This window comes from Oryzias melastigma, linkage group LG12 (assembly GCF_002922805.2).
Source record: "Oryzias melastigma strain HK-1 linkage group LG12, ASM292280v2, whole genome shotgun sequence".
NCBI lineage: Eukaryota > Metazoa > Chordata > Actinopteri > Beloniformes > Adrianichthyidae > Oryzias > Oryzias melastigma.
Window position 1 is genome coordinate 17343702 of NC_050523.1, and position 26350 is coordinate 17370051.

The following is a 26350-nucleotide window of genomic DNA, read 5'->3' on the forward strand; positions in this document are numbered from 1 at the left end:
CGTCAAAAAAATTAAAGAAGTGATTACAAAAAATGGAGCATTTGGATTTTTCATTTTTATTCAGAAATGCTGACACTCTTAATCACAACCGTTCGTTAGTTCATGAGATAACACGCATAAAGTTGGTGCTCACCACCAATAACAACAGCTGAATGCTGACCCTGTGTCTGGACAGTCTAAATGACGCCTTGGGTCAGCGCTGCGTTCCACAAAAGGAAAGAAAAACAAGACCTCCATTCATATAATTATCCACAGCAAAGTAATGCTTGGCAGTGAATCTCCGGGTCTCATCCTTTACTCGTTAACTGTTTGTGTTCCCGTACACAGTCAATGATTGAAGAGGTCTATGTGGGTTTAATGATATTGCAAACCGTAAACAGGACACAGTGTGATGTGTCTGCTGTGATTGGAAAGGTTAAAAAAAAATCTGTTGATCGTTGCGATAATACACTGCTTGATTCTGATCAATGAATACATTTCAGAAAAATATCAATATTCACTTCTCATTTTGTCCCTTCATTGGCTGCCACAATGAGTCAGCTTTCCCTGATTTGCACATTTGGTTTGGCAGAGATATACACCGGATGCCCTTTATGGCACAACCTTGTGTTTTATACGGGCTGGGGACCAGCACAGGGAGACATAGACTTGGTCCCCCTTTTGGCTACATAGTTAAATGTAACTTAAAGGTCCAATCCGAGTTCTTCCCATCTTGCTACTCCTTCTCCCTTCCCCTTCATTTAGCCCTCCAAACGGAGGATTATGAAAAAATAGTGTCTTTCGTTACTTTCGTTTAAGGACGTCATCAATAATCACAGGTTTGATAGGATTAGAGCAGAGCTTCCAGTGCTTGAATATAAATAAGAACATCGGTTTTATAACTTTGAAAAGGTCATGCTACGACAAAAAGTCAATACTTAAATTTAAATGTAAATGTGTGTGCTTCAGAGCACACCCGCGTGTATTGTGAAGACCATATTCCTTATATTAGTGCTTTATTATGATAGTTGTAAATTCATAAACAGAGCATACATTGATGAAATGATGAACACAAACTGTTTGAGCGAAATAAATCAGTATATAAGACCATGTTGTTGAAAGATGCTGAAGTTGGAGCTGCAGGAAAGTCCCTGAGAGGAGGCATCATATGTAGTAAAGGAGAACATGAGGGTTATAGATATCCAGACCCCATGTGACTCCCTTTAGTCAGTCAACGATTTAGGCAGCAACATGAACAGCGCCGCCGTGAACGCCACTGCTGAAACTTTCAAACCATTGGAGTCTCACTTTCATTCGCATGACATTGAGCTTTATTTAACAAAATCATAAAGGTTAAATATTACCGGCCTGTATAACATCCCAGATCTATGCTATCCAAACAATAAACTTCCCATTGTCCTAAACTGGGGACTCTAAAAGTTTACAAAAGCCTGTAGGGTTATAAATTGACTCAATCTTGGTTTGTATCAATCATACAGCTGTGGAATCCTCAATCAAAAAATTGCTGCATCTTCCCTGGAAGGGTAAGTGTTATATTCCAGGCAGGCTAGCTGCAGGGTCGGAGTGTTGTTTGTTGACATTAGCTGGGCTAGCGTGTCTGGTTTGTCATTTTTCTTTTTCTCTCCTCTGGAGAGGGAAGACAGGTGAAAATATATGGAATAAAGTCTGGACTTTATGGATTATTACTCATTCTTCCTACAAAATAATCATGTCAGTGTCCACATTTTGATTGCTACGTTATTGCTAACTTAAACACAACAATGCTAACCCCACAAATTGTATACAACGAACTATGGTTTTACAATCAATCTGAAACCACAGTTAAAGCATATAATGAAAATACTTAAGCAAGTAAGCTTTGTATACGACAACATACGTGACATGAAGTGATGGCTGCACAAGCAGAATCCGACCACTGGAAGGTCCCATCTATCAGTCTTATTTTGCTAGCTCCTGGCTCTTTTAATGTTGCTGATCCACTTAGCTCGCCTCTATGGATCTTTAGGAATGTGATAAAATGATGTACAGTGTTCACCCACTCCTTTTTAATTGAAGATGCTTTTATAAAGTTTTGGGTCTGAAGGAGGTGCTGCGCTCCTGAGGTGATCTCCGCACAGCAGCGTGCAGCTGAACCCCTCCATGTTCCAGCATGGAGAAACAGCATTAGCTGACTCAGAAGCAGACGGAAAAAAAATCAGAATATGTCAAAGAAAATAATTGCGGAGAATAATTATCATCCGGAGCAGGTGTTAATTATTTGATTTAGGAGGAAGCATGCAGTCCTGATTTTAAGGTACAGAGAGACTCCTCATCTGCATCATAAAGTTTGTCACTGTGGCTGCTGTACAGATTTTGTTCTAAATTTAAAAAGAAACGCTCTTTATGTTGAGCAATTCTCAAATGTTTTTTTTTTTTTTTAATAAATGCATGATCAGAAGTATTTTTGATGAGTATACAGACTGGTAACAGACATCCTTCTGTTGAGGGGGGGTGGAAGGTTCTCCTTGTCCGCAGCTTCGCCATATTCATGGTTGCATCCGGCTGCTAACTCCCACCCCGGGAATAAGAGGGGAATACGGTACACATATACACAAACAAATATATATATATACATACACACATCTACGAGCTAAAGATATCTCTCATTAACCTTAAGTGCACTTTAAAAAATTCTAAAATACAAAACACATTGATAGTTTTATGGAAACCAAAAACAGCCTGCCCTGCTTTTTCTTTACCATTTTGAATGCACCAAGTGAAGACGCTCGTTGGGCTTTATTTAATCTTATCTAATATCAGAAAAGGCCATCAGAAACGTTCATTGTGAAATACTAAGAAATAATCACTTATAACTTCAAACTAAACTTTATTACCTTTTAACTAAAACTGAACATAAAAGGAAAAAAAGACAAACTGCAGAGACATTCCTGCTTTTTTTATTCATTCATATTGAGTAAAAATATATTTCCACAGAGGCACTGAAAATAGAACATCTCATGAACAACTTACAGATCACACAAAAGATTTGAAACACATCAACATGAAACAATCATTAAACCACTAAAAGAAAAATCAGGCAATTTATAGAAAAATAAAAATTCTTCTGTGTACAACAGGAAGTGCTTTCAGCAGATTCATATTCACACAAAGAAAATACTTTTTTTAAATATATTTACAACTAATGTTCCAGTCATGACTAACAAAGTGAAAATGACTGTGAAACAGAATTTGCCTGAAATAAAAAAAAAGCATTTGTAAGTAGTTAGATGCAGCTAATACTCAATAATAGGTAATATTGAAGAAGCAGAATCCTCACAAGTCACTTCATGGTTATAAGTTTGCATGCGGATCATTCCTAAAGAGTAAGATGTGCTGCAGAGTGAAAATGTTTCTGCTGTTTGAAAAGTTAAGAGCAACTGAAGATTTCCAGTATAAAAGGACATTTTTTAATGGAATCAAAGCATTTTATGTTTCTAATTATTGCCTGCAGGAATTTGTTTTCTCTTCACACAATGAAATCAAGCGTTAAAAAAGATGGTTTAAACAGATCAGACCAGAGTCTGGGATTGGTAAAAGGACAAAACTCAACATCAATTCAATATTACCATTTCCATGACATTTAAATACAGTTAGGAGAAAAAAAAATGTGAACATTCATTTTATTTAAGTGCTTTTTGATAATTTATTATATTTCTGGTTAAGTTTGGTAAATTTGACGTCAATTGATGCTGATAGGTTGTTTTTTTTAATTCTGGTTTTGAGTAGACTTGAGAATAACAATGGAAGAAAAAAATAAATAAAATACTTTGAATTTCATTACATTTTTGCTGCTTGTGTTATTTTTTCTGATGTTGTAGAACAGACATATAGAAAATTAGGCTAAAATTACCTTTCTGAGTTTTTCTTTATTCAAATTGTTGTGAATCTTTCAAGCTGGAATCTGTTGCTCCATCCACAACTCAGGGGCCAATTTTGGACAAACTCCTGGCGCTTTGTAGAAACTATAGCAGAGAAAAAGACACGCTTTTTTTGTTTTGACTAAAACAGCATAATCATAATTAAAAGACTACTGGGAATGGTTTTAGGTTACACCAAAAGATTACTGGAGTAGGACTTCAAAGAAAAAAAAAACTCTGAATTTCATTAAAAAAAAACAAAAGAGCAGAAGTGCAGGACGTAAAATCCAAACCTTCTGTTGCTTGAGGTCTTTTGAGGACAAAAAAATATTTGTTCAATAACGAGGCTTAAATGATCGACAATTGGCTTGAAAAGACGTCTGATGGAGCTTTAAAATAAAACTGTTTTTTTTTTTTAACAAAAGAAATCAAAGAAGTCAGCATCCGTATTAAAGCGAACTTCCTCAAAATGTTTAAACTGGCTCACCTTTAGAACATTCACTGATATTTTAATACTTCTTTACAAAAAACATGTTTTCAGCTAAAAACTTAGTTTTTAGATAAATTTATAACATTTCCAAAGTCATGCATTGATAGAGGGATTAGTTCATGGTTTTAAATTGTTGATCAACTGTCACCCAAGAGCTTTCCTTTACTGTGCTTTTGCATTACAATCTCAAGTCTTTTCTTATGGTTGTGCCCAGATGATACACTCATCTTTACCAAGCTCCAGGAGCCGTACTTTAGAATCCATGAGGATTTTCAAACGTGCTTTAGTTCTTCCTGCTCCAGGCGGGACAGGGCTGGCTGTGCCTGAAGTGCATGATGTGCACGGCGGTTTGATGCCACCAATAGAACATGAACACGACCAGGATGTGCCACAGCTGATGACTGGCTCCAAGATAGTTCACCTGACCTGCACCGGAAGAAAGGGATCATGGGGTTTGTGAAAACAAGTGGAAATGTTTAAAAAACCAAACTGAACTGGTTCATGTTCATAAATGAATGATGAGGCCAATGACATGCACAAGGTTGGAGACATAGAAAGATCTAAAACAAACTTTTTCTTTTTTAAAGTTGTAGAAAATCATCGATAAAAATATCAAAAATATGTTCTAAAATTACCAGAAGAAAATGTGAGAAAAGATAAAACTGCTTTGGAACTGAAACCAAAACTGAAATAAAAACCTACTGAAAACAAAACCTACATTTGAATATCACCTACTAAGGGGGATATTACAAGCTCTCAGCTTCCAGTTTGGAAATTGACTTAAAGTATAGAATGTTGCAGTTCCTCAAATGGCCACTAAAGGTTGGTCCTGGTTTCAAAAATATTTGCTATGTTTTTTTTCTTTAAATATTAATTATTTTGATTTATTGCAGCTTAAACTGCTGGATTGTTAGTTTTTAATTTCCTTGATCGACAGGAGGGAGGACTGAACAACACCTTATTTTGTCCTCACCTTTTCACCCGTTTTTGCTCAGTGCACGGAGTCAACATTAAATTCCATCTTAATATTCAGTCCTCCGGGTAATGTTGGAATTTACAGGAATAATTTAAATGTCACATTAAGTAAATCACAAATCTGCATTAATTAGACTATAAAAGGAATAAATCTTAACTTAAACGGCACCAAAAAAAAGAATACACTTTACAAGTCGGAGACCAAACAAAAACATCTGAAGAGATATTCCTGATTGGCCATTATCTGACCCGTCTCTGCAGATGAACATTCTGAAGGGTCCATATAGAAAATTAAAGGTAGAAAAAATTATAATAAAATAACAGAAAATTCTACCACATAATTTACATGGAGCAAAAGCACCCTCTAGTGGTAATCCTAAATTAGTGCAGGAAAAACTCACACAGTCATCCGTTCTAAATTTCACTTTGAAAGCTTACAAGAGCAAATTAAAGGCTACGTTTTATCTGCAATTGAACCTGCTTCTCTTTAAGTTATTAGAAAATCTTGTTAAAATCATATGAAAAGCTCTTTAGATTTAACTAAATCATGAAAGTTGACAATAGACTTTACACCCCTGAAGTTATTTTACTCACTTCCAATAGGATGCTAATACCGTTTTTAAACATTTTTCCAGATTTATAAATAAAAGTGCCTCTTTAAAATTGAGGTTCAATGTGCTCCCTCTTTTTCCCTGAAAGGCTAAACAGTTTATTTTGCGTTTTTTAACTTTAAACTTCCAGAGAGAAAGACAGAAAAAAAGGAAATCTTACCGGGGAAATAGCGCTCAGGGATTTTGGTGACATAGAAGAGGAAGGCAGAACCTGCAATCAGGTACATGACGATCACTCGAGGGAAAAAAAGCTGCAAAAAAAGAGGAAAAATTAAAAGGCCATAACCTTAAGGGAGCTGGTCAAATATCCATTAAAGTTGACAGAAAACTGTTTGTTCTGACCTGCACTATATCTGATGTGAGCCCTCCATTGAGCCAGACCCAGTGCAATGCAGGAATGACTCCAATTCCTGCTACACAGGAGAAGATTGTCATCCTTATCACCTTCCAGTCGTTGCTGAGGTAACTGGGGTGAACCTGAGCGCAGAAGACGGCCAGGATCATGGAGAGCACAGTGAGCAGGTAGACCTGGCGCCAAAACTGAAAGACAAACCCACCAGAACCGTCTCACTAAATCAAACACTTGATGCTTTATTATGAGTTAGTTTCTGACTGGTTGAACTTACTGCGTTACAGTAGAAAGCATAGAAGATCCCGGGGACGTAACACCCCAGAATGCCCACAGAAATGCCTGCGTAATCCAACGCTAGCCAGCGCATGCAGGTCTTCTCTGAGCGATGACATGAGAACAGGTGATATCCCACTGAGCACAGCATGCAGACCTGGAACAAAACCATGCATCACAATGTTTAGTAACACAACTTTGGCAGGAAAGATCCACATTACCCGCACAGAACTGCACAACAGTTCTGAGCCACACCTCGGTCATGTGTTCCTGCTAAAACTGGCTTTGTTTTTTTAGAAAGAGCTCTCCAAGAATCCTTATATTCAATTAAAAAAAACGTGTATTTATTTGTTTTGTTTTTTGACTCTTTGAGAGGATTCCATAAAAAACAGAGGTGTAACCCAAGACTTTGCCCAGTCATAAAACTAATAAAACAGCAATCGCACCAATGATATTGTCAGTTGCTACAAAACACAATATAAAACCACAATGCTAGTTTCCAATCATATTGATCTATTCCATTTCTATGGCAATCCCCGCCTCAACCTGTCATACCTAAATCTCGTACACCTGAGTAGGTGGAGCAAGTCAGGCCTGCAGCTGAAAACAAAAACATGCAATGCAAAGAAAACAAAATGTTTTGCTTTGTTTAGTTTTTTTTTTTTTTTTAAGCCCCTGATGTCAGGATGAAGACCCCCTCCTTCCCAGGAAGCATCTGCACCTGGAAGCAGAACAGTCCGATGGCGTAGATGACATAGTCCTCCCTGTTGGCTCTGGAGGCCGGCAGCAGGTATGACAGGTCGTTGACCCCCAGGAAGAAGAAGAGAAGGAAACCCAGGAGGTGGCTCCAAATGTTAACCGTCTCATTAGAAAGAATGAATATACTGCAACATAAAAAGAAGACGTGTCAACCAGGAAAAAAACAATGCACACATGTCCCAAGAGACACCTTGGTTGCGTCAGAATTCCCTCAGTACTCTGTGCACTTTACATGTATGGGAGGGGGTGTCTGACTCTATATTTTTAAAATCCATTGCCCCCCAAAATTCCCCAGATGTGAATCAATACTCACAATATTGGCAAATATAGACCACAATGCATTGCGTTTGAATGGTTTGTCATTTGATTTTTTTTAATTATCCAGGCTTTCATCATCAGAACACAATTAACAAAAATAATCAGTCTGTGCAAAATTTTTTATCTATTAGTTTTGACTTTTAGAAATGGGTGACGTCATTTTCGGGGTTAAAAAAAACCAAACAAACCAAAAAGAGTAAATGAGCTAGTGTCCGAATGATACTTGAGTGAGTAAACGTTGGTAAATAATATTTACAACTTATTGCAATAAATACATACATATATATATATATATATATATATATATATATATAAATTGGGAAGCACAATTAATAGATTCTTCCAAATGCTAAATTTTAAAATATGCGAGTGCTCATGCAAAGTCCGCGGATGAACGCGTCGGCATCCGCGTAAACAAATAATCCCTCTTAATTGTAACTGAATACCTATCGCAGTCCTAATTTATTTATACAAGAGTTTTTCTTGAGCCTCAACAGATTCATAAAAAATAAAGAGCTAAAATGTAACTTTATGTGTATTTTCAGCGTGAGAAATAGTCCTACCTTTTCAGGCAGAGCTTGGAGGGCAGGTGAGCCCTGTAGCCGTCTGTGATGTAGGGGTTCTCTCTGAGGAACAGGGGGGCCTGCTCGTACGTGTACAGCCGGATCCGTTGCGGTAACAGCACCGGCCAGTGCTGGTAGCTGCCCAGCTCGATGTAGTGGGCAGTTTTTAGCAGCTTCTGTGGCATCTTCAGCCGCATCTTGATAGAGGCTCCGCTGATTTGACGAGGACGGCTGAGGGGCTGCAGGCTGCGTGCAAACAGGAGAGATCAGCTGTTAGTGATCAGTGGCCGCGTTGCATTTGCAGTTTCTGTAGCTGGCGGAGAATATGAAGACCTAAACGAAGAGAGGCAACACTGACGCTGTGGAATCCCAGCTACAGATTTAGGCTTGGGTTAAACCGGTCCGACCTGAAAGTCGGACCGGTTTTGTTATCGGGTCAGGGAGCAGCAGGTTAGTTATCAAAACACGCGGCAACACAGACGGAAACAGCTCACCATGCTACTTCATGCTAATGCCAAAGTCAATCCACCAACAATTCATCCATTTCCGGATGGCAAACATGCCAATGTTCACCCTGCCCCCGAAAGAGTCACATTTTTTAGATTATGTGGGTATATTAGCATGCGACAGTCTCAGTTCTGTGTTGATGCTCAACCTGTTCTTCTTTTATTTATTTGGCCAACGGCGATGAAAGGGCGAGCTGCTGCCATCTATCGGCAAGAGTCGGGAACTGCAAATCGAATGAGAAAATCTTGAAACTGGAAAAATGGAAAATTATCAAATTTGATAAATATAAAAGTATTCAAAAAATGGAAACATATATATAATTGCTTACGATATCTATCACACTTTTTAAAATTTTATTTATTTTGTATTTGATGCAATTGATTCTTCCTATTATTACAATAAATAAATAAATACACTCAGGCCTTAAGTTAATTCCAAATGCAGGACCTATTATTTTGTGTTGAAATATGTTGCATTATGATGTGAGCTGTTTTTGAGGAAGGTGCATCGGGGGATCCAGGACCCTTAGAGAGTGGTGATTGGGGCAGACTTTAATTAACATATGGGTGACGGAAACAGAAACAATTGTGGCTTTTAGTGAGAAGTTAAAACAACCTTTGGGAAATCAGGAGGTTAAGGAGACTGAGAGGAAGCTATTTGCTGTGTCATCTATATGGGAAATAAAGATATTTGGTTGTGCAATAAAGAGATTCAAGAGTCATTTAGGAAGAAAAAGTTAGCCAAGAAAAAGTGGGAGACTGACAAGACATAAAACAGGAAGAAGCAGGTGGTGGAGGGGTAAATGCCAAACAAATGAAGACTTCTATGACAAGTTAGGCACAAATGAGGGAGAGGTGGATCTGTACAAGCGAGGCAGACAAACAGGGATGAAAGGATGCAGGTTAGGATGATCAATGACAGAGATGGATTTGTGCCGACGGGTTCTGCTAGTGTGATGGAAAGATGGAAGGAGAACTTTTAGACCTGATGAATGAGGAACTTGTTAGGGAGCCCAGAGGAGAAGAGGTGGCTGTTGTGGACCAGGAAGTAGCAAAAACCAGTAAGCATGAAATGAGGATGAAGAGCGGAAAAACTACTTGTCCTAAGAACAAACTTGTGGAGGTCTGGAATTGTTTTCGAGAGATGGCAGTAGAGTTTCTGACTGGACTGCTTAACAAGATCTTGGAGGGTTAGAGGATGTCTGAGGAATTTGGAGAAGTGTGGTGTTCATTTTTAAAAATAAGGGAGACGCCCAGAGTTGAGAAAACTACAAGAGAATAAAGCCGGTGAGTCACAATTAAATTATGGGTAAATGTAGCGGAAGCTAGACTGAAGTCAGAAGGGGATATTTATGAGCAACAGTATGATTTTATTCCAAGGAAGAGTGTCAAAATGCATGGTAACAGTTGTTTTGAAGACACTCTGAGAAAGAACAGAGAATCTCAGAAGGAGCTACATTGTGTCTTTGTACAGAGAAATCTATGACAAAATACAGACAGAGAGTCTTTAGTTTGGATAAGGAAGTCAGAGAAGTATGTTGGAGTTGATCAGGACATGAATGAGAGCTGTAAGACAGTGGTGAGATGTGCTGTAGGTGTGACAGAGGAGTTCAAGGTGGAGGTGAGACTGCAGCAAGGATCTTGTTGCTATGGTGATGGTCAGACTGACCGAAGAGGTTAGACAGGAATCTCTGTGGATCATCATGTTTGCAGATGACATTGTGATTGTAGCGGGAGCAGGGATGAAGGAACGTCAGCAGAGGTGGAGGTTTGTTCCGGAAAGGAGAGGATCAAAGGTCAGCTGTGTGTGAATCAGAGGAACGGTGAGGTTACAGGGAAAAAAGGTGAAAAATGTCTTTTTGGCAAATGGTTAAAATAAAGAATGAATCCTTCAGAGGAACATGTCATGTTGCATGTTTAGGAGATAAATGATGGGAAACAGATTGAGATGACACATTGAGACAGTGAGGTGGTAAAAGGATACTCAGGTTGGAGCTACCATGAAAGAGGCCTAAAGGAAGACCAAAGAGAAGGTTCATAGATGTCGAGAAAGATGACATGAGGATGAAAGGTTAGTTGTAGGATAAGATTAGATGGAGGCAGGTGATTTACTGTGTCACCCCTATATGTAGCTGCCAAAAGACAAAAAGTTTACATACAGTGGAGAAAAATAGTAATTGTTGGTCAACGATTCTGCAAGTTGTCCCACCTAAAAATGCTAAGTTTGGTCATTAATCTTCATCATAGATACACTTCAACTGTTAGAGGTAGAATGGACAAAATAATCCAGAAAAATCACATTGTTTGATTGATTTAAAAATATGGAGTAGAAAATAATCATTTGGTCAATAACAAAAGTTCATCTCAGTTCTTTGTATTGTAACCCTGGTTGTCAATGATGGAGATTTGTTGGTCTTCAGCAGGTCTGCACTGTAGCTGCTATTTTGGCACATTTCTCCATGCAGATCTTCTCAAGAGCTGTGATGTTTATGGGTTATTGCTGAGCAACACAAAATTTCAACAGACCTCTACACTAGGGGTGTCTAATTCCAGGCCTCAATGTCTGGTGTACCAACCTGCCATTGAAGCTCCTTATTGGCTAAAGACACCTGATCCAGGTAATCAACAGCTGATAAGGTATGATTTTGGAAAACCGCCAGTAGGTCGGCCCCCAAGACCTGGATTTGAACAACCCTGCAAGATTTGGAGACTGGCTAAGCCATTCTAGAACCATGAAATGCTTTTTATGTAGCCACCAATTTGTTTCCTTAATGATGTGTTTGGGATCCAGTCATGTTTAATCCTCAATGTTCTCAAAAATTGATTTATTTTTTTTATTATTTTTTTTTACCAAAATCTGACCATATTCTGACCCCATTCATCCTTCTTAAATATGGATCAGTTGCCCTATCGTCTTTGTAGAAAAGCAGGCCCAAATCATGATGTTTTCACCCCCATGCTTCACACCTTTATCTAGTGACTTAGTACGTTAACAGAAATGCAGTGTCTTAGTCCCATAGCTGCACATTAAGGCAGTATTGAGCATATTTTTGTTGTTTAACCACAGCATGATATATTTTTGCTGAATGTAACTTTTTTTTTAGTGATGTTCTTGACCAAAGATCCATTTTGATTTGATCTGACCTCATGACATTCTCCCAGTCCTCCTCTGGATGACCTAGATGTTCTCTGGAGAACTTTAGACAGGCCTGGAGATGTATGATGACATGTACCTGGCTATATCTGATGAACATGACACACATCTCCAGCCTGTTTAACAGGAACAACTTGCATAATCAGTAAGAAAAAAACATTTTATCCAGCTGTATAATCCATTAAAAAAAAGGTTTAAACAGAAATTTTCAAGAAAATGTTAGCAAATCACACATTCTCTGTTAAAGTATAGATGTTTTATTAAAAAAAAATGCACAAATTTATTCACGGATAAAAAATTACTAAATGAAAATCTCACAACTACATATAAAAAATCTTAAAAAAATAAGCTGAACATGAATTATTCTCAAGGATGTAGTTGATCACGATAAGCACAAAAAATAAAGAAATATTTCATGACACATTTATTGTAGAAGTGTCTTCTAAATTTTTTAATAAACCTAAAAAAACACAAGATTTGCAAAATTTAAAGCATGCCAGAAATCATTAAGTGAAAGGTAATAGTTTATTTCAGAAGGAATAATTATTATTATTATTATTATTATTATTATTATTATTATTATTATTGTAAGTAGGACTATAGTAATTTGTCTTGGACAAGAATTAGTCAAATTTTACCAACATTCATTTATTGTTAAACTAAACATAATTGCAGGGCAGGATTCTTTCAAAGTAAGAGTCATTTTTTGAAAAAAAAAAAAAAAAAAAGTCTATTATTACTGGAAATATCTATGTGGATTATGCAATAAATTGAATGATATATGTAGAAGTTGCGTGCATGTATTCGTCATTGTAATTCGGACGGGGGTGGGACTTGACTCTGGACCGCAGAAGCGACTCGCACTCATTTCCTCTCCAGCCCACACTTTACTGACCGACACACATCTGACACAGCGTGTGAACTTGAGCCGGGCGCAATCGGAGGAGAGGGCTCCGCCTTTACCAATCCTTTCAAAATAAAAGCTCGCAGCTGCTGGGTGAGGCGTGGATGATGGGTCGTGTCGGGAATTGCTGGCTGCTGCTCCTTATGTTGAGTGTTTACGCGAGTGGGACAGAGCTGGATGGCGATGATGAAGCCTCCTGCGACGGAGCGTTTGATGTTTACTTTGTTCTGGACAGGTGAGTGAGGGGCTGGCTGTGTTTATGTTTGCAGAACACATGTTACTGCTTGGGCTTTTTTAGTTGGGACAGTCCGATCACTCCTCTCTCCTATGGCTGTGTTCAGTTACACTGCAGTTTAAGAAATGTTCCCATCTCTGTCCATCGGGTCATATCAAGTTTTCTATTTAATATTCATAAACTTTCAATATGGTTTTGTCACCTGCTTTTGTTGGTCCATTTGAGATGATCTGATGCCCATTTCCTCCACAACATTACCTGTTTGTACAGATCATCAAGTGTGAGAGACCACTGGCAGGAGATGTATGACTTTGTGAAGCAGCTCACCAACAGATTTGTCAGGTAGGAACCAAAAGAAGCCATTTCTGTCCTTTCATACCCCCTGCATCATCCCAAATGGGAAATCTACCCCTAATCTTTGTGCTCTCTTATGGGGTCCAGCTGACCCCACCCTTATATGAATGTGTGATCCCTCTCATGACAAAGGTGGACTAAGGTGGACAGGTTTTTATGCTTGCCGCAGACACCAGTAAGGATAAAAAAATCCTTGGAAAAAAAAAAAACAAACAAAACAGCACGCTGTCCAGATGACCCCAATTTTAACGAAAACATGCCTAAGTTAGGACAAAGGTTACAGCAAGTATTATCATGTACTTTTAGCTTAAATACATAGGAATATTTTTGCCAAAGTTTGTAAATTTCAGCTCTAATAATGAGTAGAACATAGCAGGATGTGTCTATTTCGGGCTGCAGACATCACATAAGGCCACCAACTGCTCCAAACCTCTCTGGGACGTGGTGAGGAGCGTGTGCAGGATATCTTTAGGCTTAATAGCCGTCTCTGAAATGTAAAAGGCCAAGCCAGATGTTGAAGGTGGCACTGACCACACCAGATGTTGCTAGTTCTCCCATCACAGGGAAAGCAAGGAAGTGTTTTGCAGCTCCAGACTGCTCCACAGTCAAATATTGCATAAAGTAAAAAAAAAAAAGTTTGCTTGTTTTTACTTTTACTGTCAATAATCTTTTTAAACTGTATCTTTCTAATGATCACAACGGTCTTGGGCCATTTCAAAGAAGATAAAGAGCATGTGAACGAAAGTACAATAGATGAACCGCAGCATGCTAAAATAAAAAAGGCACGCATGCCATTCTTATTTTAAAAAGCAAAAATGCAAAAGCTGTTTAGAGATAACTTGCGTTGAATGGAAGATGCAATCAATCTATCGCATTTAGTTCCATTTAACGAGCTGATTACAACTTATCTTTGGTGCTCTGGGTTTTGTAAGCTGCACAGCTCTCTAAAAAGAGCCGTGCAGCCGTCAAAAGCAGTGTCGCTTTCACTGAGTTCTGAAATTATCAACAGGTCATTTTTTAAACTGGTGGAGATCTGTTGTTAAGATTTTTTGTTTTGCCTCGTGTTTTCTTTACAGAAACGTTCATTGTCCACAACTTATATACAGTCTATGTCCACAACAAATATCTGCTAGTCAAGCCCAAACTACTGCACTTCCACTACCATGCTTTGCAGTGACATTGTGAATTTGTAAAGATACTTTACCAAAGTGTTAAGACATACGGGACAAATAATATTTTTGTCAGTCTTGCAAAGGAGACATACTTAATATAATTTAAATGGTCTTTTTCAGCTTTACTGAATGTCACATGCTCTGCTTTTTGGGCAAACTAAAGTTTTGTAAAAGTTTTTCTTAAACTACTTGAGGTCAAATAATTATTTGGTTTATGTAAGCTTTTTTTTCCCTATTTGAATTTCATAGCTGGTTTTAGAAGTCCTGACTAAACTTTTCTCAAATTTACAAAATAAAATATATATCTATATTTTAAAAGTTTATCATCATCTTAATTGTCATGTTGAACCCATAATCACACATTTATTAGAATATCATGAGGGCTTTTTATGGTTCATAGTAAAGTTTAGGGGGAGTCATTGAAATTCAATCAAATAATGCTTTTTATTCTTGTTTAAAAATGAAAACTTCTGCAAATTAATATTTGGAGATATTTTTTAAATCCTTCTGACTACCAGCAATGCAAATTTATCCCCTGTAGAGTACATTTCTTAACCTGAACATCTCCCAACCACTGCAAAATACCAAATAAACTCCTTTGGTATCTACAGAGGATATTTGGAGCTTTTCAGTGATACCAGATGTGAAGGGGTGGGGCTCTGGGAATTGTGATTTTTGGTGAATTAAAACATCTTTTCTTTTCTTTGTTTTGGCCAAAGTTTCTTTTAAAAAAGTACAAAAAAAATGTCAAAGAAAAAAACAACTATGGAAAAAATATATAACTTCTAATAATGTATGTTTGACTTAACCCATTTCAGGCTCTTTTAAACCAAAACATGTAAACATTTAAATAACTTTAAAGTGAGAGATGGTTTATTTTCTTTCCATGACTGTAAGCAGCACAATGACGTTCACTGTCTTTGCTTGCTTGTCTGTTTCAGTCCTCGGATGAGGATCTCCTACATCGTCTTCTCAATTACAGCAGATATAGTTCTTCCTCTAACTGGAGAGAGGTCTGCTTCACGAATGTTCCAACATTCATAAATCAAAGACAAAAGTTTCTGTTACAATTTGATTGTGGCTAATTGGTTTCCACAGGTCCACAATAGACGCAGGTCTGAGTCAGCTGAGCGAAATCCATCCCAATGGTGAAACGTTCATGCATGAAGGCTTAAAAGCAGTAAGAGCTTCAACCCATTGTGGATTTTTATTCTGTTCCAACCTGATCTTGTGAAATGACGGGAAAATGTATTTCTGTGTGAATTTTGTCTCGTCAGGTGTCAGAGCAAATGAAAAATCAGACCTCAGCTTCAACAAGTATTGTTATAGTTCTGACTGATGGCGAGCTGGAAGTTTACGTCTATTCACTGAGTGTGGCTGAGGTAAATCCCACATGAAAAATCACTCTAACGCTACATTACGTGGAAGAGTGCAAAGATAAAATTTGATCTTTGGTCACACTTTCTTCTTGAAGCCACTTTTTCCATAATTACTAGTAAATTCTGCAGAGTGACTTATCTGATTATCAATCCTGTAAGAGCACATCTGCTTGTTGTCAGGAGAATTTCAATGCGGGTATTTCCATTCCCAGGCGGACAAAATCAGACAGTTTGGAGCCAAAGTTTTCTGTGTTGGGGTCAAGAACTTTAATCACCAACAGGTATTTAAAATTTCTCCTTTCATTCCTTGTGAAAAGGCAACGTTCCCATCTATGCTTCACTGTCGATTTTTTATAAAAACATCAAATGCATGACATTACGCTGCAAATGTCTTCATTTCCTGAAGGCTTTTTGAATTTTAGAAAAGTAAAAAAGAGAAAATCTAGTTTTTCCTTAGGGTACATACAGAATGGCACATGCATTTTTGAACACCCTAAACGTGCGTCCTTAAATGTGCATTCAACCCATAGTGTTCACACTGGACAAGCAGGGAGGGGCTTCTTCTTTTTCTGCTGTTTACTAGCACGTGCCCACCACCTACAGTTGGAAGAGGTTTACAGTCTCATGAATCTTGCTCCAAGTTTTTTTTTTTTCCACTGCTCTATTCCGATATATGAAAGACTTGATGTAATATAATTCTGACCGGACACAAACCGCAATTATTCATTTCTCCTCTGTGATCAATTTTCAAACAGTTGGCACTTCTGTCAAATAAAAAGACGCCATCCATACATCACTAGCAATTCCAAGTGTTAAATGTTATTGCTCACTGAACAGCTGCATGATTGATATGTAGTGCTCAAAAATGGTTTTAGAAACTTGTGTAACTGTGTGAACGCGATTTTTTTGGAACACGGAAGCAGAAAAACGTACATTTACATAGACTATTCATGTTAAACTATGCTTGACTATGTACAAAATGCCATATTAATTCTTCTGTGACACATGGTTCTTCACTGAGACATTAACGTCTCAATAAAAGATCAACACAAAATATTGTTTTTTACATTTAAATAATAAAATGCTGTAATTTTTTAGGAACCAGGTGTCTTGGTGCATCCTTTCTCTTTTTGTTATTACATTTTAACAAATGAAATAAGCTTTGAATAAAAGACTGGATGCTCCATTCGTCTCTGCGGTTCGCCATGGTCGCCCTGCTCTCTGCTTGACTGAGGAAATAAACAGGAAGTAATCACATCCCCCTTTAATCAAATGACACCAGACAAGCTTCCTGCACTGCCATCATTACAGCAAGAGATGAAAGCTTTCTCCAGCTGCCTGCAGCTTCTATCTCAGGTCTAAACTAGACCTCCCCAAATGCTACCAAACCAAGCTTGTAAATTCCTACTTTGAAATAAATCCTTACTGCTTAAGTTTTTACCACAGAAGTTAAAAGATATTTTGTTTTATTGTGTTTTTTTTTTTAATTGCAGCTTTCTGATATTGCAAACAAGAAGGTTTTTCCACTCTTGTCTGGCGTTCATCCTCTCAAAGATGTCGTCAACAAGGTGAGATTGCTGCAACGTCCAGAAACGTTCACGCATGTTACGCATGATTCACTAAAAGAATGGCTCCTGCTGCACACTTCACATGATCTTTCCCCCACAGGTCCTGGAACAGTCGTGCACCGAGGGTTTCATCATAGAACCGTCCGTGGTGTGTTTGAATGGTAATCAATCAATCAATCAATCAATCAATCAATCAATCAATCAATCAATCAATATACTTTATTAATCCCCTGGGGGGAAATTCATTAAGTGTCATTGTCTGCAACTGTAATTCAACAAAGCAAAAGTTTGTTTCATGAAAATGTTACCAAAACTCAACATCCATCCATCCATCCATCTTCTTGACCGCTTCTTCCCTTTCGGGGTCGCGGGGTGCCGGAGCCTATCCCGGCCACTGAAGGGCGAAGGCGGGGTACACCCTGGACAGGTCGCCAGTCCGTCGCAGCAAAACTCAACACATTGATTACAATATTCTTTTAAGATTTACATTTTGTTCTCACAATTTTAGGACAAAATTCTAAAATATTGACTTTTTTTCTCACACTGCAATTCAATTTTTTTTCTTAGTTATTTAATTACTTTATTCTTCTAGAGTGCATATATTTATGTGGCTTAATGCAATTTTATGTTTGTCATAATTATTTAGATTTAAGGTAAAATTATTTTCTAATAATCACAAATCTATTTAGTCTTGTTTTTTTTTCCGTCAGCTGACAAACAATAATAATCTTTCAGACCTCATTTTGCAGTTATACATTTCCTAATAAAATTAGCCACAGATAGCTAACACTGTCAAAAACTCAAACTCTTAGTGAAAATACAAAAGTACAGCTTTACAGACTCCTCAGTTCATTCTGCATAAACTTGGGTTTTTACTTTTTTTTTTTTTTAATTTATTTTGTTCTGAATATTTTGATTTATTTGCTGTTTTCTTGACAAAATCATAGTTTAGTAAGTGTTAGCTTTTTACCAAAGCTACTGTGCTAGCATGCTAAACCTACATTTAAAATATGTCATGCTTTTTCGACAGTTGTACTCCTATATTCAAATACAATGGAAAAATTCAAGGCTATTTTCCAAAGAATATGAACACAAAAACGTTGTCTTCACTCATATTTAGTGGTTGGAATTAGCCATTTATTGTCAAACAACAGTGTTAACTGTTTTTAAATCCTAATGACAACAGAAGTTTCCCACATGACCCTGTTCAAAAGTTGACATTGTCCAGTCCTTAATACTGTATCTTGTATTGCCTCTTTTTGCATCAAAAACAATTGGAAGTCTCATGTGGTCATTGTGGATGATGTTATTTATTTCCTCTAATAGTAAAGCAGCCCATCCTTCTTTTCTGAAAACCTCAAGTTCCTTTAAATTCCTGGGCTGTCTTGCTTGAACTATGCATCTGAGATCTCCCCAGAGTGATTCATTAATATTGAGCTCAGGGGACAGACGACCACTCCAGAACCTTCACCTTGTTCTGTTGTAACCAAAGACAGGTGGACTTGGCCTTGTGTTCTGGATTGTTGCCATGTTGAAATGTCCAAGTGCTTCCCATGCGCAGCCTCTTCTGATAACGTGCCGCATTCATTTTGCCATCATTTTTGACCAAGTTTCCTTTGCCTTTATAGCTCACACATGCCCAAACCATCAGCGCTCCGCCTCCGTGTTTCACAAAAGGAATAGTGTTATTTTCATCATAGGACTTGCTGACTTCTTTCCAAAGGTAGCATTTATGGTTGTGGCCAAAAAGTTGAATCTCCAAATTACATTGGTCCAGAAGTTTGGAGGCTTGTTTCTCTGCTGTTTGGCGTATTATGAGGGAGCTATTTTGTGGTATTTGTGCATACAAGGGTATCAAACATTTGAGCACAACTGTATGTGCAATTAAATGTTTACAGACTTTTAGTTCATTTATTATTAATGTATTAAATATATTATCTTTTTTTGGTGCTAATATTCCCCAGAGTCCTTTGAAGTGGTGTTAACGGCGACCGGCTTCAACAGACCCAAGAGGATCGACGTTTTTTGTTCACTTTCCATCGACAACGTGACTCACAGTAATGCCACACTGCACTTCCACACTTCCAAACACCTTTTTTCTATTTCGATTTTTTTTCCAGTTGTTGAAACTAAAGCTCAGAATTTACTTGTTTCTATATCTGAATTCATGGGTTAAATCTGTAAAGTAGAATTCAGGGAAGATCTCTGAGCTGGAGTGGAAAGTCAGAGTCATGTAACGCAGAGACAAACAGCAGTTTCTCTTTGTTGGACTCTTCCTGAGAACAGAGGAGGTATTATGGGACTGTGTGGGGCATAGGGAGGTATTCTCTCTGTTAGTTATTAACAGATCAATGAATGAAACTGTGCTGTGGTCAGTGTCACTCAGAGGACATGAACTGAAAGCACAGGACTTCATGGAATCCTACTGATCTCATTTTTTTTGGATCCATGTTTTTTACTCACTCCTTGTATTTGTACAGGGAAGAAATATATTTATATATTTAAATATTCAAATAACATTTCTTTTGTGCTGTGTAAAATGTAGTTTTTGAGGGTCATATTTGTAATGTATTGCTTGTTTTTGTTCCTTTCAGTTGAGGTGCCCAAAGTGGCCAGTAATGGTGATCTGCTGTGTGCAGCTCCTACTCTGTATGAGGTTGGACAGTAAGTAGAGACATGGACACTCACACACACGGGGATTCACAAAGTTTCTGTGAAACCAAATAAAAAACTGTCACAGAGAAACTGAGAACAGAGTTGGTTTCTCAGCTTTTTGTTGAATTTCAAAGAAAAGTCAAGATTGAAACAAACTTTCCCCATAAGATGAAGCAGGCGTACAACTGAAAGTTTGACTAGAGCTCTTCAATCTTAAATCTCCACCCATTTTTTAACCATTAAACTGTCTTCATTCTCATGGTTATGTTTGAGCAACATGATAGAGAAGAAAATGTACTCCTAAGTTTGTTTGAGAAATCCAAATTAACAGAACATATAGAACTGTAACTTCCCATAAATACAAAATTGGCACAGAGACTAAGCAGTAGAATAGCAATATCAGAATCTTAATGTTTTAACAAAAAAAAACAGAAAAATAGGACCCAAAGTAACACAACTAAATAATAATAAAAAGAAAGAACAATATAAATGGCATTAGTTTGCATAAACAGATGAATCATCTCAGAGTTTCATAGCTGTATTTTCCAATTTTTCAAGGGATTTTCAAAAACAAAAAAATGGGATGTTTCAAAAAATGAAATTTACAAATATAATTTATTCTTAAATGATCAAATTGTTAATTAAGAATTGAATTTGTGTTTTTTTTTACACATAAACCCAAGTTGAATTTTATGATAGGTGTGCTTAAATAAATGAATATATATATATTATTATTATTTTATTATTTATTTATTTTTTTGTCGAAAGCCAATGATATCAGTCCCGCCAAGAAAAATAAAAATTACATTATAAAATAAATGTTTTGGTTTCAATATCTTTTTTACACAACTGGACTAGCCAATTGTTGTGAGAATGTAAGATTTTACTGTAAAGTTGAAACTTAATGTGAGTGACCTTCATTTTTAGTAAGAATCGTGAGGGACTCAGAACTGATTCTGGGTTTCATCTGATAGAAGCTGAGCGAGGAGACTTCAGGATCTTCTGATGATCTTTGTGTTTGATCGTTTCAGATCACTGCAAGTTCTGGTCATCCGAAATGACAGTAAAACCATCATCTCTGGTCCAACACACATTCGTGTTGTTAGTTGCGTAAGTATCAGTTTGGAATAAGCATGCAATTACTTTTAACTATGTTTTTATCTAGAGTAAAAGTGTTTCCAGTGGTCTTTTAATTATAATCATGCAGTTTTGGCAAAAAAAATCAAGCATTCCTTTGTTCCTTTGTTAACACTCTCTCCCGCTAGCTTACAGCTTCTCACAAGCCCAAGCTAACGTTAGCATAACACAAAATTGGTGGGCAATATCGGAGCTATCCAGATGTACAGTTTTTAGTCAGGAGTCAGCTCAGGCGAGGAAAATCAAGACACTGATGGATCTATTTCTCTGCAAGTGGATAAATTGGAATTGGAGCAGAGCAAGGAGACCTTTTTTTTTTCAAACAGGGTTTTTATCTGCTCCTGATCCAACACGATTTAAATAAAGAAGTACTTAGAAATACAGTTTTAATCTTAAATTCTTTTATATATGTCTTCCATCATAAAAAAAATGCAACAAGAATATGTTAAAAACACATTTTTCAACAGTGAGTCTAGGGTGCTATCTAGGGAGTACCACTTTGTCCGCCTGAAAATGATCACTAATGAGGTCCACCCAGCTTTAGAGAAAAGCTAAAACGCCCAAAGCAGGACAAAATTAGATGTTTTAAAAGCAAGAACGGGCTGCTTTGAATATACATATATATCTTGTGATTTTTTGCTTTGGCTATCAAGCTGTGACTCCTAACTGTCAGGAAAGGGTGCACCTCAACACTCAGTATGACACTTTCTGGAACTTTCTAGCTGTAGCTTGGAGCTGACAGTTTATTTTTCAGCTCTGCAGACAGTTTTCCATCACTGCATTTACGTTCACTCACTCCATTAAAAACTACAGCTTCAAAAACGTATTCTCACAATCTCCCCTAATCGTGTGGTTTAAAAAAAAGCCCCTCTTATACAACAGAAGTCAGTTTTGCATTTAAGGCATCAGTCTTCAAGACTCTAAAGGCTAGTAATGATGTATGATCGTATTTGCATAACTGTATATAACTTTATAGTAACATCATGATAACTGGGCACATATTCAGGCTGGTGGAGTGTGATAAATGGTAAATGGGTAACAGGGTCACATGTGTTGCATGTTATCTTACGGTTATTTCTAACTTTTAACATTTTGACAAAATATATTTTTACAGATAGTAAAATATTGAAAGTTATTTAAGGTTTATGTTGCTTTATTCTGGAATAATATTCCTGCCAGATTTTATTTATAAAAATGTTAAAAAGTTACATTTTTAAAATTTAAAAAAAGTTAGTATTAGAGTGTTCAATAATATTTATCCTGTTCGGCCCGTGACCTAAGGCGTGCTTTGGATTTTGGCCCCCTGTGCGATTGAGTTTGACAGCCCTGTGTTAGAGGGTGGACTGATGTGGTCCCCAATATATCATTTTCCCACTTATTATCAAGACAGATTTCGATTTCACTTCTCATCAGTGTCTATGAAGTTTGTTGCTAAGATATTGTCTGTCTGTAAAAAAGTTTTGTAACTGTGAATATAAATTTGTGTGTGTGTAAAAATGTTTTGTACTTTGTAAAAAAAAAAGTATGTCTGTCAGAATGCTTTGCATGTGTGTAATGTCATGATACAGACAGACAAGACTGCAAAACATTTTTTTACAGGGAGTGAATCATCAACAAATTTAACTTCATAAGAGTCTTCTTTTTCTGCTTTATTATGTTGTGTGAGTGTGTTGTTTTTAAAACTTGGAAAATGTTGTTATGTGAAACACTTTGTGCCACTTTTGTCATAAAAGTGTTCTACAAATAAAATTGGATTTGATTTGATGTGATGTGATGTGCTGCTGTGTTGCAGTCAGATGCGACCTGGGTGCTGTGGTTGATGTTGGCTCTACTGCTGTTGTTCGCTCTGGCTTTAATGTGGTGGTTCTGGCCCCTCTGCTGCAATGTGGTGAGTTCTGAACTTTTAATGCCAGTGTTCACTTTGTTTTTTCCTGATCTTATAAAATGGTTAAATATTGTTCTTAGGTCATTCGGGATCCACCCCCATCCCGCCCCCCTCCTCCTGTGAGTAGCCGTTCATCTCTGTGAGCCTTCATGACTTTCTCTGTGTGATTTCCAGCCTGGCAGCAGCAGAGAGACCGTCTAAATTTGATTGCACACAGAGGGAGCGTTGGTGGAGCTTGGGAGGGAGACAGAAGCTGTTTAGTTTAATTTTATTTGTCAAGCTTGACTCACAAGATAAACATGCTGGAGGTCACGTGTTAAACTTACAAATGGCACTCTTGATGGTTGCGATAACCAAAATCTTGACCTGTAATTTATAATTGTTCTTATTTGCTTGTTTGGCTTATATTTCCACCTTAAACAAAACTGAGCGTGTTAATTCTTTAAGGACCCAGAGGAAGACCTACTCCCCAAATACAAGTGGCCTGCTGTGGATGCTTCTAACTATGGAGGCAGAGGCGCTGGTGGAATCAAACCCATGAAGGTGAGGGAGGCGCAGATCTGCAGATAGTGTCGCTGTCTGGGAGGTTACTGATGGTTTCTTCCATGCAGGTGAACTGGGGGCAGAGAGGCTCCACCAAAGAGGGATCTCGACTGGAGAGAGCCAAAAACGCTTCCATCATCATCACAGAGGAAGAGGAGGAGTCCGGGATTTCTCAGCTTCCTCCTAAAGGAACTGCGGCCCGCGCTCCCCCACCCCAGTCAAAGTGGTACACTCCAATCAAGGTGAGACACCTGCTGTTTTGGGATTTTTGAAAGCCCTGTGGTGATGAAGGGAGATGTTCTGTTTGAAGAGGACAAACATGAGCCTAACTTTAGACCCCGCCCTCTTTTCTCAGGGGCGTGTCGACGCCCTGCTGGCTCCACTGAGGAGGCAGTACGGCAGGGTAGCCATCATGAGGCCTTCGCCTCAGGACAAGGTACGAACGCCCTCGTGTTTTTCCTTCTTAGAAGGCAAAAATCCAACTTGTATTAATCAGATTTTCTAAAAAAAGCCTGAAAAAAAACACTTTGAGCTCCAGCTTATCTTCTTAACAATAAAAGATTATTAGCAAAATTACCCTTTGCTAAAAAAGCATGAGGCTCCAGAGCCTCGTGTGGTTCTTTTACCCTAAATCGTGGCTTTTTAGATGAATAAAAGAAAATGATAGTATTTTTTAAAAAGTCATTTACTGAGCTCTGACTTAAATTTAGTCTTTTAGATTGATGAATTTATGGCTAAGATGCTCATTTAAAGATCCACTTTGATGTAAATTGTGTTTTTGGTGTTTTTAACATGTCGTTGTGGCATTTTCTGATAATGAAGGACAAATTCAAAGAAAATTAAGCTTGAAATTGCATTTCTGGGGGTTTATTTATTCAAATCGTTGTGAATAAAAAATATGTTTGAAAAAGGGTGGATTTGTGATGTAGAGAATGCACCACTCCCTACAACAGAGAGGGAAAAAGGGGGGGCGTGGTTGCTCCTCCAACAGTCCCGCCCACTAACACAGAGGTCACAACTCCTGTCGCTCTGGAGAAACTAGGTCCTAGGAAACAAGACATGTTTTTCTTATTTACTAAAGTAGACTCGCATGTAACAAAAAATAGCTAGGATTGTTTAACCGTTTTCCTTTAAGTTCATTTGTTGCACCAGCTGTAACACAGAGTACATTATTTTTATATAAACTTGTAAAGGTTTCTTTGTCAAAAGGAAAAAATAAATTAGAATTAGAATAAAACACTTTTTTTATGTTAACATAATTTTTAATATTAAGAAAGCAACAGTTTTTTAAATCATAAAATAAAGTAACAAAAGAGGTTTAATTTTTCTAAAGGGTGAAACGAAAACTCTCTTAAACAGGACTGAGCGGTTCTTTAAGTGTAGAAAGGTTGCAGATCCTTGTAGAGTGAATCAATCACATCAGCTACATTTACTGACATGTAGTTTAGTAAAACCTAAATGGAATTTTTAGTTTTGCTCATAAAGAAATGAAAATAGGGACTAAAATTTCATGTTTATAAATCATTGAAGCTCAATATTCAAACTGGGGTCTGTATGAGCGCCATGGGTCATACCAGGCCTGTCCAGGAGGATGTGAACTTTCTTCCAAACTATCTTGTTTGTTTTTTTCTCACTGCAGGGTCGCTGTGTGAACTTCACCCGAGTTCGGACTCGCTGAGCTGCAAGCTCCGAGATTCATTCATATTTCTACTTACGCCTTTAGATGATCAACCAGTGCTTTCTGTACAAGATAAAGTCATGCGTTTTCTAAATAAACAGCTCCACTGGTGGTGGTTTGAATCTGTGGTGTTCAGTTTTTCATCCTCATAAAGACTCAAACATTTTAGTTTTTTGTTTTTATTTGAAAGGAAAAAAATATGTTTCTCTTTTCACATAAACAATACAGGTATCCTTACTTGGATCACAAACACACAAACATATTAAAAACAGTCAAATGACAAACAGAAATATCGCATCGTTTCCACACAAAGCTGGATACTGAAAGGTCACATGAAGTCCTACTGATATTTATGCAATCGCATGTTGGACCACACTTTGATACAATCTGTGCTGATTTTTGGGAAGCTCATCATCACAGAGCCAGCCAGGCAGCAACAGGCTGGAGATTAGATGGCCTCAAACCAACGCACAGGAAGAGTCATAAAAACAAAGTCACAAATCCCAACAACAGTCTGCAGGAAAATGTTGAAGATCACCGAGTGTGTGGAGGATTTACAGAATCTGGCAACATTGTTCGAAACACACTTTACAGCTATTGCTAGAATACATCCGTCCAATCAGCTGCTATGTAGCTACGTTCACACAGCCATCTGCAGCGTTCGTTCAAAGCTGCCACGTCCAATGAAAGTCTGCTTCCGTGTTTAAAACTCACTACACATGTTTCTATGACCGTTTAAGCTTTACAAACAAAACAGGCGATCATTAGGCGCTTGTTGCAAGTTAAACCAACGGAACTTTGACCAATCAGGGACTCAGATGTTGTAGAGATTAATGGATGTGTCCCCTTTAATTTACAGAAGTGCCAACCATTTGTAAATTGATCACAAAGGAGAAATTATTGTGGCAATATGACAGCAAGTCTTTGATGTTTTGCAATAGAG

The 26350-nt window shown here is 37.6% G+C and overlaps 2 protein-coding genes across 9 annotated transcripts; one reads left to right on the forward strand and one right to left on the reverse strand.

Annotated features, from left to right (window-relative positions):
- Positions 1-2920: 2920 nt before the first annotated feature.
- On the reverse strand, positions 2921-8470 carry LOC112162964 (progestin and adipoQ receptor family member 3). Of its 3 annotated transcripts, XM_024298992.2 has the most exons (7): positions 8238-8470; positions 7319-7481; positions 6599-6754; positions 6315-6512; positions 6133-6223; positions 4639-4812; positions 2921-4001 (listed from the first exon to the last, which is right to left on the reverse strand). In XM_024298992.2, exons 1-6 carry the CDS (start codon positions 8432-8434, stop codon positions 4670-4672), a joined length of 948 nt encoding a protein of 315 aa, XP_024154760.1. In that variant the 5' UTR covers positions 8435-8470; the 3' UTR covers positions 2921-4001; positions 4639-4669. The 3 variants fall into 3 exon arrangements, with proteins under 3 accessions (XP_024154760.1, XP_024154761.1, XP_024154759.1); XM_024298993.2 differs by having other exon boundaries at positions 2921-4812; positions 6315-6449; XM_024298991.2 differs by having other exon boundaries at positions 2921-4812.
- An 11-nt stretch (positions 8471-8481) lies between these two features.
- On the forward strand, positions 8482-25529 carry LOC112162962 (anthrax toxin receptor 2). Of its 6 annotated transcripts, none has more exons than XM_024298987.2 (17): positions 8482-8687; positions 13307-13378; positions 15504-15575; positions 15661-15742; positions 15840-15944; positions 16154-16222; positions 17435-17509; positions 17610-17670; positions 19474-19566; positions 20104-20173; positions 21196-21274; positions 23094-23189; positions 23267-23305; positions 23634-23729; positions 23798-23971; positions 24085-24165; positions 25369-25529. In XM_024298987.2, the coding sequence occupies exons 2-17, from the start codon at positions 13338-13340 to the stop codon at positions 25405-25407; spliced, it is 1272 nt and encodes a 423-aa protein (XP_024154755.1). In that variant the 5' UTR covers positions 8482-8687; positions 13307-13337; the 3' UTR covers positions 25408-25529. The 6 variants fall into 6 exon arrangements, with proteins under 6 accessions (XP_024154755.1, XP_024154757.1, XP_024154753.1 ...); XM_024298989.2 differs by lacking the exon at positions 8482-8687 and adding an exon at positions 9274-10030; XM_024298985.2 differs by lacking the exon at positions 8482-8687 and adding an exon at positions 10387-10566.
- The last annotated feature ends 821 nt before the right edge of the window (positions 25530-26350 follow it).